Below are 20,622 nucleotides of genomic sequence, written 5' to 3'. Positions count from 1 at the left end.
CTACTACTACTACTGCTGCTGCTGCTGCTCCTACATCTATTACTATTACACTTACTGCTACTATATCTATTACTATTGCAACTACTTCTGCTCCTTTATCTACTACCATGTTTACTACTGCTGCTCCTACATCTACCACTACTTTTACTACTGCTGCTCCTACATCTATTACTACTTTTACTACTGCTGCTCCTACATCTATTACTACTTTTACTACTGCTGCTCCTACATCTATTACTACTACTACTACTCATACTACTTTTACATCTATTACTATTACATCTACTGCTTCTACATCTATTACTATTATTACTACTGCTAGTACATATATTTCTATTACAACTACTACTATTACTACTTTTTCTACTACTGCCCCTACATCTATTACTACTTGTACTACATTTACATCTATTACTACTAGTAGTTACTACTACTACTACTACTACTACTTTTACTACTGCTGCTCCTACATCTGTTACTACTCATACTACTTTTACATCTATTACTACTAGTACTGTTACTACTTTTACTACTGCTGCTCCTACATCTACCACTACTTTTACTACTGCTGCTCCTACATCTATTACTACTTTTACTACTGCTGCTCCTACATCTATTACTACTACTACTACTCATACTACTTTTACATCTATTACTATTACATCTACTGCTTCTACATCTATTACTATTATTACTACTGCTAGTACATATATTTCTATTACAACTACTACTATTACTACTTTTTCTACTACTGCCCCTACATCTATTACTACTTGTACTACATTTACATCTATTACTACTAGTAGTTACTACTACTACTACTACTACTTTTACTACTGCTGCTCCTACATCTGTTACTACTCATACTACTTTTACATCTATTACTACTAGTACTGTTACTACTTTTACTACTGCTGCTCCTACATCTGTTACTACTCATACTGCTTTACATCTATTACTACTAGTACTGGTACTATTACTTTTACTACTGCTGCTCCTTCATCTACTACTACTCATACTACTTTTACATCTATTACTAATACTGTTTCTACATATATTACTACTACTGCTACTACATATATTACTATTGCAATTACTATTGTTACTACTACTGTTACTGCTATTACATGCATTACTGCTACTACTACATCTATTAGTATAACTGCTGCCACTACATCTATTACTACTTTTACTACTGCTACTACTGCTTCTACATCTGTTGCTATCAGTACTGCTACTGTTACTGATACTGTTTCTACATCTGCTGCTACTACTACTACTGCTACTACTTATATTACTACTGCTACTATGTCGATCACTACTGCTGCTACTACATCTAGACGTCTACAGCTTGTCTAATCCCTGTACAGAAGTGTTGCCAATAGAATAGGATTCTGGAGTAGATAAACCTTTAACTTACTGGCATCATGCCTAATGCCAGGCGTGGGCTAGAGGGGTTTAAAGTCACCAAGCATTGAGCTTTGGAGCAGTGGAACTGTGTTCTCTGGAATGAGGGTGCTCCCTCCAGTACTTTTGGGATGAGTTGGGGATGAGGTGGGGTGGTGATCTTCCAACCTCACTAATGCTCTTGTCACTGAATGCAAATCCTCACATCAGTGCTCCAAAATTTCCTGAACAGTATAGTTACTAAAAAAACTAAAACGGGAACAGTTAAAGGGCTGTATATTTATTTGTTAATTACAGTAAGATACAAAATCAGAGATGTGAGTATTAATAATTGGAGATACAGATAGAAAAAATAGAAGTAGACATCTTTCTGTACCTTGTGGTTTAGTCAGTGCTACCTTGGGTAAAGGTTACATGCAAATTGCCAACATTGTGCCAACATTCACAGATGCTCAGATGCACACCTACAGATGTGCAATTCATAAATTGTGCTCAGTCTTTTGTGGATGTGTCAGATTTTTACCAAATGTTTTTATGAACAAATATAAAAATATTTTATCTTCTGTCTAAAACTCCACTACTAATTATTACTATTTTTACATTTACATTTAGAGCATTTAGCAGACGCTCTTATCCAGAGCAACTTACAAAAGTGCTTTGCTATTTATCCAAGAAAAACCTTAGCTAGTTAGAATACTAAGACTAAGACTAATAGTTCAAAGATACCTCTAAGCTTTAGACATTACTAAGCACAAGTCAATAAGGTAACCATAATACCCTGCTGTTAGCCCAAGTATTCTCTGAAGAGGTGGGTCTTCAGTCTGCGTTTGAAGTTCTACCACTCGTTCCACCACTTCAGTGCCAGGACAGAAAAAAGCCTGGACGCTTGTCTTCCGCGGATTTTGATGGATGGTGGGTCGAGCCGAGCCGTGCTTGAAGGGCTCTAGGTGCGGATCGGCTTTTGACCATTGCCATCAAGTATGGAGGGGCTGGTCCGTTCTTTGCTTTGTAGGCCAGCGTCAGGGTTTAGAATCTGATGCGGGAAGCAGCTACAGGAAGCCAGTGAAGAGAACGCAGCAGTGGAGAGACATGGCTAATATAATAACGTGGCTAATTTAATACCAGTTAAAATAACTACTATTACTGCTGCTACTTCTGTTATTATTACTGTAACTACTACTGCTGTTACTTATGATCTGATAAATGTATCTGATTATTTTTTTTGCTGATTGAGTATTTCCTTTTTTTCTTTTTTAAGAAAAAGAAAAACTAAAGCTTATGACCTCAAAATTAGACAGGTCGAGTTAAACGGCCAGTTTTTTGTACTGGGCATTTAAGACAAATGTGTGAGCAGTGGGCAGTGAGCTAAAACACTTCTGAGAATTACGGCATAAATGGCCGTAATATATGGTCTAAATAGGCAGAGCTATGAAAATGAGGCACATGAGCTGGATCTTGTGCCAACACAGCAATGGTGTCGTTAGTACGGGCTGTTTTTACAGCCTAGTTTCCATGTCAGGACTGGGAAATTAATAGTTTTAAAACCTGAACGAACTTTACGCTTCTTTATTTTATGTCAGTTTTTCATGATCTGGTCCCTTTAAAAGCAGTTGAATTTAAATGGCCTGCAGTCCAGTTCAGTTTGACTGTGATCTCAGTCCATGTGGAGTAACCTGAGTGTGGTAACCCATGCGTGTTGTGTGCTCTCTGCAGGGTGTTCTATAAGGTAAAGAGCCGCAGTGCTCACATGAAGAGTCACGCGGAGCAGGAGAAGAAGGCAGCAGCTCTCAGGCAGCGAGAGGCAGAGGAGAAAGCGGCAGCAGCGGCCGCGGCCTTGACAGCCAGCCAGCAGAATGGCGGGCGAGGGGAACAGGCGGGGCTGCGGCGAGCCAGCAGTGAGGACTCCTCAGATGAGGATGAGGATGCAGATGATGAAGACTGGCACTAACAAACACTTTCCTTCAACATGGAGGATCAGCGGGCACTTCTGCAGTCTGAGCTGATACGCCTGTGTGTGTGTGTGTGTGTGTGTGTGTGTGTGTGTGTGTGTGTGTGTGTGTGTGTGTGTGTGTGGTGCTGTGCAGTCCGGAGGTTCGGGCTCTATTGCTGTGCCCTAAGGGTAGCGCTGCACGATATGGTCATACTGTGATTACATCTATGCCTGACATTGTATTACAACTAAGTGATGAACGGTTCATGTGACATAAAAGGGATGCAACAATATGGGAATTGTAGGGAATTGTTGGGCATTGTGTGCCGATATCCGATATTTTTCATGTACATATCTGCCCAGACATAAATTAGCTGGGCCTAGTTCCACCTGGATTAGCAGTTCAGAGAAGTTGAAGAATTAATTTTTTTCTTGGAATATAAATGCAGCAAAATGAAGCGAATGCAGATGTGTTCGTGTAGTAGACCAGCATCATCTAAACAACCAGCTCTATTGGAGCTCTTCAGATCAGGGTTTGAGATCAGTCAAATCTAAACATCTGGCCAATGGCAATACTTTACCATTTTCATGCAAATATCTGCCGATACTGATACGTCGGAATGCCATAGCGCACCCCCAAGTGATTTTGGCCGTGTGAGTCCTCTGATTGGTATCGGTAGCTTAAAGTTCAGTGTCATGATTCTGATGAACAAGTGATATATCGTGCAGCCCTACTCTCCAGACACGCACTAGATGCACACCTTTAGGGATTGTCATACTCCCTTTGTGGGAGAGGGTGTGTGTTAGAGAGTGTATGCTTGTGTCCTATAGGCATTCAGGGTTTTTCTTTCAGGCATAGGGCTACAGGGAGTGCAAGCCTGTATGTGTGAGTATGTGTGTGTGTGTATGTATGTGTGTGTGTATATATAGAAATGGGTGGTACAGAGCACTGTCCTTCAGCACTTTCAGACTCCTCTCTCACACACATCCATCTGGGTACAGCTCAAGAGGTCCATCGTGCCCCTCTACCAAACACGAGCCTCGCTTCGTCCCTTTATTATCCACCGTGACTAAACTGCAGGACACTGCAGGACACTCCGACTGGCAAACAGGGAAGGGAACACAATGACTGACTGTATCCTGTGTCCTTCCCTTTTCTTTCCTAGATGAAAGAATGAAATTCTGTTTTTTTTTCTTCTGTATTCTTTCCTGGGTTCTTCTTTTGTTGTTGTGTTTTTTTTTTTTCCAGTTGACTGCCAAAAGCTTGCACAGCCGTACTTTCTGATACTTCTCTGGTTTTTCTGTAACTTTGCTGTAACTTTTTCTTTTTTTTCGGTTACGTTTTCTTATGGCCACCTCGCTGATGCCTTGGATGTTTTTGACACTTTTTATCTTTACATGACAATCAATTTTACAAAAGTTCCTTTTTTATATCCAACAAACTATCATTGTTATTGATATTCATGAATTATTATTATTATTGGTATTGTTATAATTGTCGCTATCCTTATTGCTATTATCATTGTACAGTTTTATTATTGTTATATTGTTTTTGTTTTTCTATTTTTAAGGTTTTAGGTAACATTTTCATTTGAAGTTCTTTTTCTCATTTGACTATTCGTTTATTTAAGATGTTTGCTACCTGTGTGTGTTCGCACGTGTGTATGTGTATGCGCTGTGTGCTGTGTAGAGCTTTTTCGATGAGGGTCAGTCAAGAAAAGATGTGAAGCGATGGTGAACGTGCAATAGAACAATTTGAACTCTCCAGGTCGATGTCCTCTCACCCTTACCCTCACCCTTCATCCTCTGCTCTGCAGTTCCAGCCTAACTGAACCCTAATTGTAGCCTTCTTTGAACAAGAGCGTTTATAAACATGTATTTCATAGAAAATTCTGAACAAATCTTTGTTGCCGTGGCTGTAAAACGAAGCAGAACAGAGTCTCTCCTCTTCGCTGCCTCTTCCCGACAGTCCATCGGTCCAGCACTTTGCTACGTCTCCATGGCAACAACGAGGCTGCTGAGGCCCCCTGTTAAGAACGGCCACGCTGGGGAGCTCACAGCCGAGAGTAACGGCTCCAATTACAGCTAATCACACTCAAGACGGCTATGCACTGTGTGTTTACGTGTGAGTGTATGCGCGTGCCTGCCTGCCTGCCTGCCTGCCTGGGTGCGTGAGGGTGTGTTTGTGTGGGGGAGTGTGTGTAGGGGTAGGGGGGGTGTGTGTAGGTGTTGCACCAGTAATCAAAACTGTTTCAAACTCCGAGCCAAGTGAGAAAAAGAAGCTTCCAGATCGCTTAAGCATTTTTATTTTTATTTTATTTTAATTCTTTATTGTTGAGAGAACATTGTGAAGACCTGCTCCTTCATAAGGGTGGGGGATATTGTGTTAAAGTGGTTTAGCCAAGATAAAAAACAGGATGTTTAAATTAATTAAATGCAGGATTTGTTGCCACGGAGCCACTCTTCTTGATTTCATTCAGCCAAGGGATTTAAATATAAATATGAAAAAAATAAAATATATATATATATAAATATAAAGAAACAAATTGTATACTTTCTATGCTATTTTCATAGGGCCTCGTACACTAATGGTGACCATGGACAGAAATCTCAAGTGCTTTTTACTACAGTATAACTTATTTCTGTTTAAATTTGATTCACTTGTTGTATTTGGAATAATAAATATGATTAAAAACAATTCCCATCTGTGTAAAGTCACATTTGGAATATGGCTGTATGCTTAAAGAAGTCATGTTAGTTAGTGCAGAGTGTGCCACAGGTAGGCAGCATTGCCACCCCCCCTCAGTTTACTTTTCAGCAAAAAAAAGCCAAATCTGATCTCAGACCAGCACTCACATCCTGATGTTCATTATCAATCCAGACCCTCCAGGTCGTCCACCTTCTTTCATGCAACCTTAGATGTAAAATGTTGTATCTGTATAATTGGTGGTACTTCTGTAATGAGCTCTGCGTTGTCAAAACTACAGTGCAGGAGTTGATGCTCAGTGATGCTACTGCCAGATAGAGCAGTTGTGAAAATATGACATTCAGGAGAAATTCCCCCTTCACTCCTCTTTCCACACAGGTCAGGAGGTCAGGGGCTTTACCTTACTGTGTTCACTGTGGGGAGAGATTTCAGTATGACTACAGCTGGTTTCAGTAGGACACTAGTGTTGCCTGAGGTCACAGAAACTGCTGAAAATGGCTAGGCAAGCAGGTCTGTTACCAGATTTTTATCTGTGCAAGGTAAACACGAAATAAGAAGCATTACTAACCCGATTACAGCTAGCGTTTAGTACACAGATGAGTAAGAAAGGAAGTCACAGAAAACAGCCTGTGTAGCCAAAAGAACTCGTATGCAGAGCCCCAATGATGACAAACACCAGGCCTACCTAAATAAGTGAAATAAGCTATTTTCAAAGTAGCCTACCTACTGACCCTTAGCCTGATATATTAAAGAGGATTGTATGGTGCTTGTACCCACATAATTCAATCATTTTGGGCAAAGATATTACCAATTAATACACTTGCACATATTTTGCTTGTGTAACATTAGTGTATGCCAGCTAGCTAAAATTGTTAGCTTTAGCTTTAAAGATAAGGTCAGACAGTTTATGGTGATTCAGTGGAGAGTAGAGTGAAGTACAAAAAGGCAATTTCTCACAATAATGAAAAAAAAAATCACATTCCTTTGCCCAAAATCAGAAAAACAACAAGATCCAACTCTGAAATTATATTTTTATTATTATTTATAGAACTGAATAAAAAAAAAAAGGCCGGGACAGACCAGTTTCCTCTACTAACCATTAGATGGAGCCAGTTGCCTGCTGCAATCTGGCTGATCGCTGCAGTGGCAGCATTGCATGCTTGAGATCTGAGATTTCTAGTATGTGAATCGTGACAGATTGTGACAATCATGCACAATCATACAGTCAGACATTTCTGCTCTGCAGTACAGTGAATACAACAGCTTCTAATCAGAAAGTCAGAGGTTCTGGCCTTTTTTCAATAGCAAGCCATTATTAGCCCTGTAAGCCTCTTAGCCTGGACGTAATCTGCCAGTGTTCCAGAGGAGCTGTGGTCTGAAGAAGCCGTGTGAAATGTTGGGAAGATGTGTAGAATGCTGCTGCGGTGTAGAGCACAGGTCCAGCATGGACCATAGGAGCAGGAATCAGGCTCAAGAAAGTGCCAGGACAAACAATTCTGGCATTCTGATGAAGACAAATGAGTGCCATGTGAATATCTGTTCTTACACACACACACACACACACACACACACACACACACACACATACACTGTATTTCCACCTCAAACCTGGACAAAGAGATCAAGGAAACCACATTTACCAAACAAAAGACTTTTTAGGCAGAGGACTCTGGGTATTCTTAGTCTTTGATGACACATGGAAGCAATCAAAGATCAGAGGAGTTCTCGTATCTACCTTTGAAAGTGCAAGCAGAAGTACATCAGGCCTTGCTCAATGCTCCATTGTGTTTCAGGTTAGGTCAAATGGTCATCAATAATACTTGGTACTTGGTTGCAGTGCTACACTACATGTGCAAAGTTTTGTAGAAACCTCATCAGGTACTGATGTTGGATGCTTAGTTCTGGCTCACAAACAGCACTCACTCAAGGTACTGGATGGAGATCCATCCTTTTAAGGAAGACAGTTGTACCACTCAGTCTGGGCACTGGAAATGGTGACCTGAGGCTTATGTGTGGCTGCTCCAGACTGTCCTATTCTACTGGCAATGCATTTCTATGTAGAGTGTACAAGCTGTGCTCAGATTTAACGTCTGTATCAGCGAACTAACTAATGAGTTAATCAGGGAAGTAATAAGTAATGTAGCTTATTAATCACGGGAAGACTCATGAATACAGTCAGTCCCCTGTAGGCAATGAGTGAAAGGACAAAAGACAAACAAGCTTTTAGTGACCACATTATCCAGCCCTGTAAGTTCTCCCAGAAGACTCTGGAGAGATGAGGGCAGTAAATCTTACATTTTATCTTGACAATTAATGAGATGGAACAAGTTAGAACTGTTGATTGTCTTTGGCGTTGGCCCCATCGTCAGCCCAGGTCTTGCACTATCAGGACTTAGAGGCAGGGATCAGTCAGGACCAAACTGGTGTCGATGGGGAGGAAGGAAGGAGAGATGCGACGTCACTTCTGAAAGCAGGAAAAAGCTCGTAAGTAGATGTTTTGTTAAACACAGGTAATGGCTGGTGACTGGCTGAAGGACGTTGGCGCTGCGCTAGATTCTCCTGGTATAACATTCACTAGAGCTTTCTACAAGCTACAAGCTAACTAACAAGCTTTGTGGTGACATTGGCAGCACAGTACAAACAAGTACATGTGTTTGCATGAGTGTTGCATTTGATGGGCCGAAGCATTCATAAACCATGTGTTTTACTGAAGAACTAGAAAATGAACATCTGGATCAGCTGGAGCTGAGATGAGCTCCCACACCGGAGTTTCCACTTACATTTACAGCTTCTGCTGTAATTACAATAATTGCAGGGTCTCCTCTTTGCATTTCTAATTTAATCACCATCTCAACAGGCGACCTAAATAAATGTCTGCAGGAGCTGGCCTGGAGAACTGGAGCTCAGAACTGCTTTACTGTGCTGCACTGGAATGACCAAAACCTCAGTCTCACCCTCCTTTTTTTTGTTAGCCATAACTAATATCGTGTATAATGTAATCTGAACACTGAATCTGTCTACCACCATGCATCAGTGCTGCTAATTATGCTGATTATCTATAAGAATCTGAGCCACTTTGACAAGGGCCAAACTGTGATGGCTAGACGACTGGACCAGAACATCTCCAAAACATCATGCAAGTCTTGTGGGGGTTCCCAGTATGCAGAGGTCAGTATCTATAAAAGAAAGGGTTCCAAGAAAGGCCAACCGGTAAACCGGCAACAGGGTCTTGGGCACCTATGGCTCACTGATGTGATCTATGGAGGCCCCACCTAATGTCTTGGTGCCACATACCACAGGATGCCTTCCGAGGTCTTGTGGAGTCCATGCCTCGAATGGTCAAGTCTGTTGTGGCAGCACAAGGGGGCATACTATCTCTTTACCTTCTCAGAGTGAATGGTTGTCCACTCATCCATCCCCTTTATTTGTGTCAGACCAGCTGCCACCCACCAGACTGACCACAAGGCTTCCTTGCCACCCGTGTCAGACTAGCTGCCCACCCTCCTGCCACTGCTATCTGCCTAAAGATAAAGTCTACATGGACTCTTAACTATTTGGCACTACTAATATTACCACCATTACCCATCATTACTCTCATTATCCTTACCATCACTACCATGATTATATGATTATTATATTATGGTATTGATTATTTTGCACACCTGAGCAGTAGAACAGTCTTGGGTGGTTGGGTGGTCCAGGGTGGTTGAGTGACTTTTATCAATGATTTATAAATAGTCCTGACCAGAGGAGGATGGGTCCCCTTTGTCAATCTTGGTTCCTCCCAAGGTTCCTTGCTCCAGCTCTGAGGGAGTTTTTCCTATCCACATTTTTTATGTCTTGTTGATCTCTTGTCCTCTTACTGATGTCTGATTCTGTAAAGCTGCTTTGTGACTATGCCAGATAAAAAACCCCAAACAAATACATTTCATTTGATTTGACCTACTCAACATCAGGCAGGTATTAGGTGGTACTATTGTTATGTCTGATTGGTGTAAATTGGATATCCTATTATTTATAATGACTGAATTATACATGAAAAGATTAAATGTTAAAACACAAAGATTAGATTTGTGCACAGGCAAAAGTAACTATGAGTTTAAAACTTGGACATTGGACATTGGACATTATCTTTTTTAGATGTCCAGTCAGTTAATGAGTGACCGTGTCAGAAATGCAGCTATCCACACCTCACAGGTGCACACACACAGCTGAGACAGGCCTTTCCTTCCCCACTCTCAGCCCCCATTAGCAAACACTGGAGTGCTCATTATAGCACATCTGCAGAGAGGTGCTGCACTTGAGCCAGATGCTTCCAGCAAGCATAATCACTTCCAGTTCCTCTCCGTCATTCCCGTGGAGCAGAGGAGGGGGAGATGGAAGGTGGGAGAGGGAAAGTTGAGAGAGCTGGGAATAAATCCGAGTTCCATGTTCAGTTAATTAGAGAAAGAGGACCAGATTCAGCAGTATCTCCCCCGCTTATCCACTATGAATGGAACTCTGTTTCGGCCGCTCTGTGGAATTGACACGTTCAGGTAATTGATCTGGAAAATGGACATTGTTCTACGCTACAGCTATTCCCTTGGTGGCAACTAATCAGCATAGTACTCCGTGCTGAGATTTCACAGATAATGCTTTCAACTTGGACCTGCAGGTCTAGCAGGGCCTGCATGGGAAATGTGAAGAACACATTTTGGGAGTTAGACTGAAATTGACTAAAATTGAAAAAGTCACAATTATAGATAAACATGATGTAACGGAACTAATGCAGTTCATGTTTTTATTGAGCTCATTGAGTAAACATCTGCACTGCAGGCTGTGGTCTGTAGTCTAATCTTATTCTACGGAACAGACATACGTTATAGACAAACACATCCTAACTAAAGTAATAACGCACAAATGGTTTTATTGAGCACATTGAGTAAACATCCACAGTGCAGGCTAGAAAAAGTAAGTAAACCTATTAGCGGAAATCATCTACACTAAACTTTTTCTGTACCTGCAAAAAATATCTGCATAATATTGAGAAGGAATTATGGACCATTTGGTCATGCAACAGTATCTCAATATCGAATAAGACAAGGACTTTGACTCACAAGACCGTGTTTGTCCATAACTGTGACTTAGATAATGGTCAGACCACGTTTTTTTTAGTAAACAGTGCAGAAATACAGGTAATTCCAAAGGGTTCTTTGCTCTTTCTTTACTAACTAGCTAACACAGCTAAATGAGCAAAATGCAAAATAAAGCTGTTTGACTTCGTATCAAATGAATAATTAGTTGGTGTCTAGACAGTGAAACTGCATTAAACTTACTCATTACAAACACTGAGACTTTCCGTCTGCCAAACTTATAGCTCTCAAGATATAGCTATAAGTTGAGAAGTATACTTATCTGGATTGGATGGAGATCAGATCTGGTAGCAGTGTGCTGTCAGTTTATTAGCTGTTGCTTACAGGTCCCTTTAAGGCACTGACTAGAGAGACTGCATGGGCAGCAAGGCATCAAGGCAACTGCCTCAGTTTCCGGCTCATGGTTATATTACACTCATTAAGTTTCTGGTGTAGGTGATCAGTGGTCATCATGGTGGATCAGTAGATCAGTGGTGATTATTTGGGCATAGAGAAAACATTGCACTTACATTAGTCAAGGTAAGTCAAGAGGCTTTATTGTCATTTTAACTATATACAGAGTACACTGTGAAACAAAACAACGATCCTCATGGTGCATCATGGTGCAACACACAACACAGGGCAGACAGAAACACAAGTGCAACACAGAACAAGTGCATACAGACAGTACAACACAATGCAGACAGTACAGACACAGAGTGCAGACTAGAAAATGTAAATAAATGAATCAGAGACTGAGACAGTACTGGGAAGTACGATTGTGCAAATAAAATGTGCATACTGTGTTAAAAACAGTAGAGTGCAGCACAGGTTAGTGCAAAACTCTAGCAGCTATTTTTCTAAAATAAATAATGACTGTGAAAAATGGGTATTATCAGCACAAAAAAGGTCCATTTTACATGCCAACGTAGCCAAAAGGTAAAAATGTCCTTTGGAAACTAGAGGAACGAGCTAAAATTTGCTGGCTAAAGTCCACAGTGTTACTGAGTTGGCAGGCATTTTTATATTAATTCCATGACTCAGTCACTGAGAAACTGATAAACCCATAAAAGTATTGCCTGTTATTTTTGGAGAAATGTAATAAATACCTTGTCTGTTCCAGTTCTGGTGTGTTCTTGCCTGCTTAATGCCTTTTAGTGAAGGTAGCTTGTGAAATATCCTGTCATAAAACCAGTGAAAGGGAAGCGTCCTGCTGTTGTAAGCCTGCTGAGTTAAAGAGGGCAAGAGTTTAACAGCTTAGGCAGCTTTATGCAGCAGAGCTGACCTGAGACAATCCACTGGCTAAACTAGTTAAAACAGAACCTTTGAGACTTGGGCAGGCCGTGTTTTTCCATGGTTTGTTGCAGAGAGGTCTGGGCGTCACTGTGCGGCGTATTGGTCAATGTTAGAGAAATTTAAGGAGTGGCTGATGATGTTCTGCTGGTGTGGACAAGCACTGGGACATTGGCAAAGGCAGACTGTGATAGTTTCATTTCTGGTATGTTGGCTAAAAGGAGAGTTTCAACACTAAGGCAAAAGCTGTGGTAAGCATGTTCTTCCTGTGTGACCTGATAAGACCCAAAGGGTGGAGGGAACATGAACAGCTGCATGATCTGAGATTATTACTGATTACTGCATCATCCACATGGCCAACTCCTCATTCTCCAGCATTATGAGAAAAGTGGACATATCAGTAAGGGGTACCGAGACGTCTTTATTGCACTCTCTCTCTCTCTCTATGGACAGATTGAAGAGAGATAAAGGGTCTTTGTTCAAAGGGCAAAGGCGAGAGAGAGAGTGAAAGAGAGAGAGCGAGGGCGAAAGAGGAAGGCCGGGTGAGCGTTGGCTGGGTTTCTGTTGGGTTCTGTTTGTGTCTGTTACTATGGTGATGACTGTCATGTGACAGCGGGCAGAAGCAGTTGCCAGCATGTCTGCAGTGGGGAGGACAGCAGACAGCAGGTGGGCGTGGCCAGCTAGTCCCAGGGCCTAACCGGGGAACATTGTGATACGCCCCATAAATGACTTTTAGTCAGTTTTCTAGAAATGAGCGTGGGAGCGTTCTCGATTTGAGCATTCCATATATAGTGGAATGTTACCATATAAGGAAACACAAGCAATGATGAACTAGACAAGCTGTGGATGCAACTTAAAATAGCTGAATGCATTCATTAGAAGGGGTGTCCCCAAACTTTTGGACATATAATGTATTTGTGTTAATCAATCTGAAAATATAAACTTAATATACAGGTTGTGTTAACGAGAACACACATTGTACTGTTCTAAATGTATTAACACGTAACTTGTTGTTTATTCATCCATTTCACAGGGTGTGTGTTCTAGCAGCGATTTTGCCTCTTAATTGTATTAAAAGCTTAAAAGAGTCATTTGGATCCATTTGGTGCAACTGAGTGACTCAATTCAGAGGAACTGATTATCTTAACTCTCTGTAATGACACAAGTGTGACATTTATTCTGAATTAACACTGAGTTCTGCTCACATGGGAACATGTGCTTTGCTCAAGCTTGTTCACTATAACCCAATTTGTAGGCACCAATTTGCCCGGCATGTTCCTTGTAGACTTCCAATGGTTTAAGTGGAATTGTTGGCTCTGCTGTCTTCTCACAGTAGGAATTATAGAGCAAGACTGTCGAAGAATAGGTGTGTGTGAGAGTTCACACTGAATTGTGAAAGAATAGACAAGAAAAAAGTGACACACTGCTTCAAATGTACAACTGAATCTTTAATTAGTATACAAAAGAAGAAGAACTTAGAAGAATTATTGGTCAGGCTGTCATTCCTTGGTGCTATAGCAAACTACAGTACGCTCTCCAAAAAGAAATCTACAGGACTGGTTTCCAGGACATGAAGGACCTTGAAAGAGTCCTTTTGAGACTAGAATTAAGATGAATCTAGGTCTGGGAACCAGCCCTCAGTGGTTATAATACAAACTGGTTCGTTCAAAACTTAAAGGGACCATAGTTTGGTTGCTGTATCCTTTGGTTTAGCAAAATATAGACAAAAAAAATGGAACGGTGTCGTCCTACTTCCTACATTCCCCAGTAAACGCTGGTTTGTAGAGGGAGGGAATCTGGAAGCAAATAAATAAATACGTAAATAAACAGAACACAGAAAGCACAGCCAGTGTAAACACCACATTATCAGCAGGGATTGAGAGGGTGTACACTGGATCGAATAACTGATAAACACTCAGGGCTGTTTTTTTTGGGATGCCAGCCTTGAACTACATTATCAGTGGGAATTCTCCATTGAGAATCTTTTGTTTATATGAAATGGCCTCGAAAATGATGTGAAATGGTTTTAAAAGTCTCACCTGTGTTGAGGTCTATTTGAATGTGTGGCTCTCGGTGCCTCCACGTCCAAACCCTGAGAAAGAGAGAGAGAGGGAGTGGAAGGGAGAGATATGAATGAAGTCATGCCATGTTAGTGAATAGTTCTTAGCTCACTGACGGCTGACCCACAACAGTGGAAACTCCTTCGGAAGCAACATTAACATTGCTTTGACAACCTGAGCTGCTCGGCTGACATGGAATTCCTTCAGTTCTCTTCACAATGGACAGGCCATTTAAAGCCCGGATGAATGTTTGCAGTATGGTTATGTAAGAAGCAGCCTATTTGGAGAACAGCATTTGATAAGACGCCCTGGAGGTCAAGATTATCTCTCCGAGCTCAATAAAATACATGTGATAAAGGCGTGGGGTGGAGACCAAAACATTGTAGAAAGTCAAATGGGTTAATTTGACCATAACTGTAAAACAGCTCTTTATGTGCGGGCTAATCTTTTAACAGAGTGACACAGAGCTGTGCTCCCAAACTGCAGGGATGTAACGAATAATGTTGACTGACCTTTGGGTCCGAAGAGCGCAGAGTAGCAGGGGTTGTTACAGTACGGCTTTCCCTCATGCTGCGAAAGAAAACATAACTCCATTTATGAAGAATGATGGTAGATGGGGCCAATATGTAAGCCCATCCCCAAAACAAACATACAGCTACTGCAGCTCCAGACATTGTTTTGACTGCAGCCTCAAAGCCAAGAGCCAACATCAGTCTCTCGAGCCCGAGTATCAAGTTACTTCTTTCATGCAGTCGTTGATTAGCGATGTAGTTTTACCTCTGCGTGGGAGCCGGCGGACAGGGTCTTGTTGCATTTCTCACACTTCAGGCAGGGTCTGTGCCAGTCCTTACCTAGAGAGGTCACTCTCTCCGCTAGAACATAAACAAAACACTGTTTTAGTTTACAGAGTTATTAAAATCCCATCATCTGTTGGATTAAGGGCCTACTAAGGCCTCAAGAATCTGCACTGAATCTGTCATACTGCCCCCTACAGCAAAATATGAAACAGGGCCACTGAAGAACCAGGACTGACACATGTGTCCTCCGACACATGCACAACCAGCTACCGCCTCTTTTCGAGCTGCCTCCATTGCAACGTCAAGGGGCAACCAGGTTGCTGGGAGGGTACCCAACTCTGATGCATTGGCTGTGATGTGGGCAGAGAGAGAAAGGGGCCATGTACCCACCCAAAGAGAGCAGTTGTGCTCTCTCAGGCTCCTGCTGCTGATGGCAGGGATTTGAGCCAGGGATCCTGGGGTCCAGGGGTCATAGTGGTAGAGCCTTAGTCCACCAGAGCACTCAGAGCCCTTTACAGACATTGTTCCTTATAGAACCAAAAGTGCTACTTTAATGGCATCACTAAAAAAACATTTGAAGCACCTTTACTTTAAAGACTGTAGAGGACTGTGAAGTGGTTGCTTGCTGTATGTTTAGTAATGAAGCAATGTAATGTAATGTCTGAATTTTAATGGAGAACACTGTTAGCTGTTCTATTGACAGAACCGAGTTAAGTCCAGTCAAGTCCAGTCAGTTGAGATAAGTTCAGTGTTTCTCCTCCCTTGGAGAAGTCCAGAGAGAATTCAGCCAAGCAAGATAGGAAAAGTGAGGTGGGTGTGTTTGTGCGGACAGCGACGTTCCCCTCAGGAATTCACAACCTCGCCTCCTTCTCATAAACAACGCTAAAAGAAAGTCTTTATCTGCAGGGCCACGCATGACGGATTCTGAGGGATTCTCATAAACAACCACCAGAGGACTGAATGCCTCGCATCATGGGACTCTTTGTATGGTTATAGATGCTTTTTTGGCATGGTTTTTGCAGCATTGACATTTCAAAGACGTTTTACGGGCAAGAGTTTGCATCTCCTGGACGCCAAATGCTGAAAACCCTGCCGAGAAGATGTTGAAGAGTTATGGCTCCCATAAAAAAGAGAGTAGATGTCAAAGCTTTACATTTAGGATTGCTTAAGGTTTTTCAAAGGCTTTGTCATAAATACACTGTAGTGTGTATGTGTATAGGACTGAAATATTGTCCCCATCTGTGACATGAATGTAAAAAGGTACAAAAGTTCAAGGAATCATAACCGTGATGAGTGTCAAAGGCACATTTCAATGTATGTTAATGTTTGTATTGGTATTTGTCATGATGTCCTCATCAGTGGGTGTGATGGCGTGATAGATGTTCAACTATACATCAGAGTCCTGGTTAGTCCCAGTGACGTAAACCAAGGAGCTGAAGAGCTTGTCCAAAGCACACACACACACACACACACACACACACACCCTGCAATGGAAAAGCTCTTTGGTGACAGAATAAGTGACCCTCACAAGGGAAAATGACAGTGCTGGATGGAAATGGTTCTTGGGTTTCCTTTCTTTAAAATAGGATCATTTACAGACTTTTTTTCCTGCAGACCTTCCTGCCAAGTTCAGCTTGAGCCCAAAACTCAGAAATCCAAAAAACGTACATCATCCAATACCTGAGGAGCACTGATTAGTTGGCTGATTAAAGTTGGAACTAAACTAGATCTCCAGAAGGTGGATTAGTGTGCACTGATTTAGAGGGTAATGCATCTCTGGAATGGTTCCAGAGCTTTCTTCATACAAGTCTCACATTTTTTGGTGCTGAGTTGAAGTCTTGTAGATAAAGTGCTAATAAAGATGATTAGGAGACTTTGGCATGTATTGAAAGCATCGAGACAAACAATACACAATCCCTGGATTGTGCTTCGACTATATCTTATAGTTCCAGGCCTCCATCAGAAATGGGTGTTGAGGAGCAGCCCGTTCTATTATGACGACTGGTAGTTGTCCAGATTCTACACATCAAAGGTCAATGGTATCTGAATTATCACCTAATGTTCTGAATTAGCACCTACAGTGTTTAGTTATATCCAGCTGGACCCAAATCCACTGTAATCTTTTAGATGATTTCAACACTCTGGATTTTGCTGGGTAAAGAGATTGTTCTCCTTTCTCTCAAACCACGCTTTCTGCCATAGTTGTGGGAGGTAAATGCGAGGGATGTTGGATTCTTCTCAGGGTAGTGGATTTTTTTTATTGTTTTTCTCCCTCTGGAAGAACACAGTGCTCAGCCTCCTTCAGCAAAGCAGCAGTAGCATGATTGCTTCCATCTGAACATTAGAGTCTTAGCGAGTGTGAGGAGAGCAGGCATTAATGCTGTGTTTCACCGCTGAGAAGGAGGTTATTTGGCTCAGCGTGCAGCAAGCAGTGGAAGGCAAATTAATGTAGAAATGAGACAGAAACCTTAAGGAAAATCACGTTGATATTTTTAGTTAGAAAGCATAATTAACTGAACAGAAAATGCTTTTTTTGGAACTTTATTTGGTATTGCATGAGAGCTTTCACTCACTGAAACGCTCAACATGTGTGAACGTCTTTGTTTGTTCCTGGCTTCCACCACTGATGAGTGTCTAATGGCATTATTAGGAGTCCAGTTGTTTTTGCTACCTCCCAGATGGAGGCAAGCAGAAGAGCATCTATTCATGCAAACCTGCACAAATGACGGATATGAACTATAAAACTGTGAGAGAACGCTGACAGTCTACTTTCATACCAAAGAGAATGATCCATTCTTTTACATGTTAACAGGGAAACTGTAATGAAACAACCAGGAGCGTTTACTTTGGCAGAGGCTGCGCAGTAAATCTGCAGGGAGGGAAAAGCAAAAGAGAGAATAGAGGATCAATTCATCCTGCTGACAGGACAGTGACCTGGAGCCCAGACATACAGTAAAGAGCAAGAGAGAGAGAGAGAGAGAGAGAGAGAGATGGCTTTGTATTCTGGCCTCAGTGAGAGTTCAGGCCTCAGGGGAAAACCCTCTGCTCGGCGACTGAAGAAAGAAAACCAAGACTGAAGGCAGATGAAGCTGAGCAGGTCACATCCTAACTGATTTTCCTCTGATCCGTTCAGGATGGGTTCAGCAGAGATCTACAGAGGTCTATTGGGACTTAAGATATAGTTTCCAGATGTGTTTTTTATCGTTGTTTATCTATTTGATCCTACATCCAGACAGGCCTATCTCATCTATAGTTGGTTTTAAACATGGGTCCAGCTTTTTATTTCTAAATAAAAGCTGGAAAAGCTGACATAAAAATGCGTCCTCGTGTTTTGCTGCTAAGAAGAAAATCTATAAATGCGACAAAACTCACGTTCGGCTCCTTTTAATGACTTTTCAAGACAGGCTTATAATAAAAGAGACACTCCAGAGGGGGTTCACTGTAAGTTCTTGTCCACCATAACTCACTCCAGGTCAATGGACTGTGGGCAGAGGCACTGCTAGAGATTTTGGGCCTCACAATTCTAACAGCAGCCAAAATACTAATTAATACATTTTTAGGGCCTTTAGCCTTCAGATCGTCTTATTCCTGACTGAAGGATCATCTCCAAAGTGATAAACAATGTGAATGTGATAGTTCATGTGTCCTAGTATAAGATTTGTTCTCAGACTGGGATATGATAGTTTTTTCATGTTAATTTTACTGTAAAAAAGTCATTTTTTAATTGTTTTTGGTCCTGAATTGTTTCAAAAACAATGTTTTAACATCATCATCTGTCGGTTTACTTGCACAGTAAACGTGCTTTGAATGAACTCAATTCCACTATGTGTGCAGTTTCCACATCAGTCAAGCATCTGAACACAGTCATTGCCATGAGCAAGTAAGCTGACTCTGATTGTGTTGATGTAATTGGATCTATTCATATAAACCAATGCAGACATTTGCACTGAATTAAGTCAGTCCTATGCCCAGTTTTCTTTAGTGTAACAAGCGTTAATGTAATTCTGAAGGGTTTCCTCAGAAGTGCACTGCAGCCACCTTCGGACCTGCTGGTAAAGCATTTTCTTGTGCTCTGACTGATTGAATTACAACTTACAACAGAATGGTTTGGTCTCTTTCGACATACAAGAGAGAGAACTGTAACTAAACCACAGTTAATAACGTATTTTCTTCAGTTCTCTCAGTTCCAGATGTACGTTCAGTGAAAACAGGAAATGAGTTCAAATGCAGAAAGCACATGTCTTATCTCTGCATACTTCCTTGACACTCCCTTTCAGTGCAGTGGCAACACTGCTGGTACGTGCCTGATCACGTTAACTCTTATTCTTGGTAAAATTGCTCTTTAGAACTAAAAAATGAGCTACATTTACTCTTTATTTCTCATTTTCAACTAAAAATGTCACTTTTCTGCATTAAAAACACAGTTAATCAAAAGTACATTTCCTTACCAAAGTACACTTCCTTGCTGCACTTGGGGCACTTGGGCATGGTGGCAGAGCTTTGGTAAAGTTCCTGGCCAGTGGAAATCCCGTGGTGGACACACAGAGGACAGAGGAGAGCAGGGAACAGCAGCAGCAGCAACAGTGGCCACCTGCTTTATACCGCCGAGGAAGAAGAGGAGGAGGCATGGGCTGGGTGTGCGCCGTGTGTTTGGCAGTGTGTGTGCTGACATGTATTTAGCTTCTTCTGGGGACCAGTGGAAATGGGTGGGACTTATGATTACTCCACTGAATGTAATGATAAAAATTAGATTACAATTTGACTAGTCAGTCATTTACATGTAATGAGTATTTTATCATTTCTTACTGCATCACACTGCCTCTGCCAGCTTGCCTTATTCCCATAGTGTTTCCTGGTGCCATCTTTTTTTAAGATAGGCGAAGCACATGACCCCACCCATTCACATAACATACAAGAAAAAACTCGACCAAACAAGCTAGCCTTCTCTTCCCTCCCTGTGGGTCTTCTCTGTGTCCATTTAGCACAGTGTGCAAAGATTGTAGTCTAAGGTTAGCTTTTAGCCTAGTACCTGCTTGCCTCACTGGCTTGGCCCTAGTGTTAGCTTTTATCCTTTTTAGCCTTGCTTCCATCTTCTCTTAAAGTAGCTGGTACGCTTAGGCTTTTGCTAGTGGGCTGGCTGCATGTTAATGAGTCAAGACCGTTATGTAACAGTTTAGAGCAGGGATGTTCAAAGAGGGCCAGAGTCCAGCACAGTTTGCTGATTTTCATGCAATTAACAGGTGAGTTGAATCAGGGGTGCTTGAGCAGGAAAACGCCAAAAAAAAAAAAAAAAAACTGTTCAAGAATCCATCCCTAC

General features: G+C 41.6%; 2 protein-coding genes and 1 long non-coding RNA gene across 7 annotated transcripts in view; 1 reads left to right on the top strand and 2 right to left on the bottom strand.

Annotated features, from left to right (window-relative positions):
• Positions 1-6,029, top strand: part of mideasb (mitotic deacetylase associated SANT domain protein b) — a 32,343-nt gene extending 26,314 nt beyond the window's left edge. For all 3 annotated transcript variants that reach the window (XM_072689591.1, XM_072689590.1, XM_072689592.1), the window contains exon 13: positions 3,121-6,029. In XM_072689591.1, the coding sequence (XP_072545692.1) occupies positions 3,121-3,355 (235 nt within the window). In that variant the 3' untranslated portion in view covers positions 3,356-6,029. The remainder of the gene's footprint in view (positions 1-3,120) is intronic.
• Positions 6,030-7,063: 1,034 nt separating this feature from the next.
• On the bottom strand, positions 7,064-12,515 carry LOC140564801 (uncharacterized). 3 transcript variants are annotated; one of them, XR_011980542.1, is made up of 5 exons: positions 12,479-12,515; positions 12,265-12,379; positions 9,707-11,602; positions 8,340-8,508; positions 7,064-7,548 (listed from the first exon to the last, which is right to left on the bottom strand). It is a non-coding gene; the product is annotated as an uncharacterized lncRNA (long non-coding RNA). The 3 variants fall into 3 exon arrangements; XR_011980543.1 differs by lacking the exon at positions 12,479-12,515 and having other exon boundaries at positions 9,707-9,938; positions 10,235-11,602; positions 12,265-12,467; XR_011980544.1 differs by lacking the exon at positions 12,479-12,515 and having other exon boundaries at positions 12,265-12,467.
• Positions 12,516-13,875: 1,360 nt separating this feature from the next.
• On the bottom strand, positions 13,876-19,910 carry crip1 (cysteine-rich protein 1). Its single transcript, XM_072690454.1, has 5 exons — positions 19,754-19,910; positions 15,286-15,380; positions 15,021-15,078; positions 14,488-14,540; positions 13,876-14,244 (listed from the first exon to the last, which is right to left on the bottom strand). Exons 1-4 carry the CDS (start codon positions 19,791-19,793, stop codon positions 14,500-14,502), a joined length of 234 nt encoding a protein of 77 aa, XP_072546555.1. The 5' UTR covers positions 19,794-19,910; the 3' UTR covers positions 13,876-14,244; positions 14,488-14,499.
• Positions 19,911-20,622: the final 712 nt, after the last annotated feature.

Source organism: Salminus brasiliensis, chromosome 10 (assembly GCF_030463535.1).
Source record: "Salminus brasiliensis chromosome 10, fSalBra1.hap2, whole genome shotgun sequence".
Taxonomy (NCBI): Eukaryota; Metazoa; Chordata; class Actinopteri; order Characiformes; family Bryconidae; genus Salminus; species Salminus brasiliensis.
Note: the sequence above shows the minus strand (reverse complement) of the source record. Positions and strands in the feature narration are given on the sequence as shown.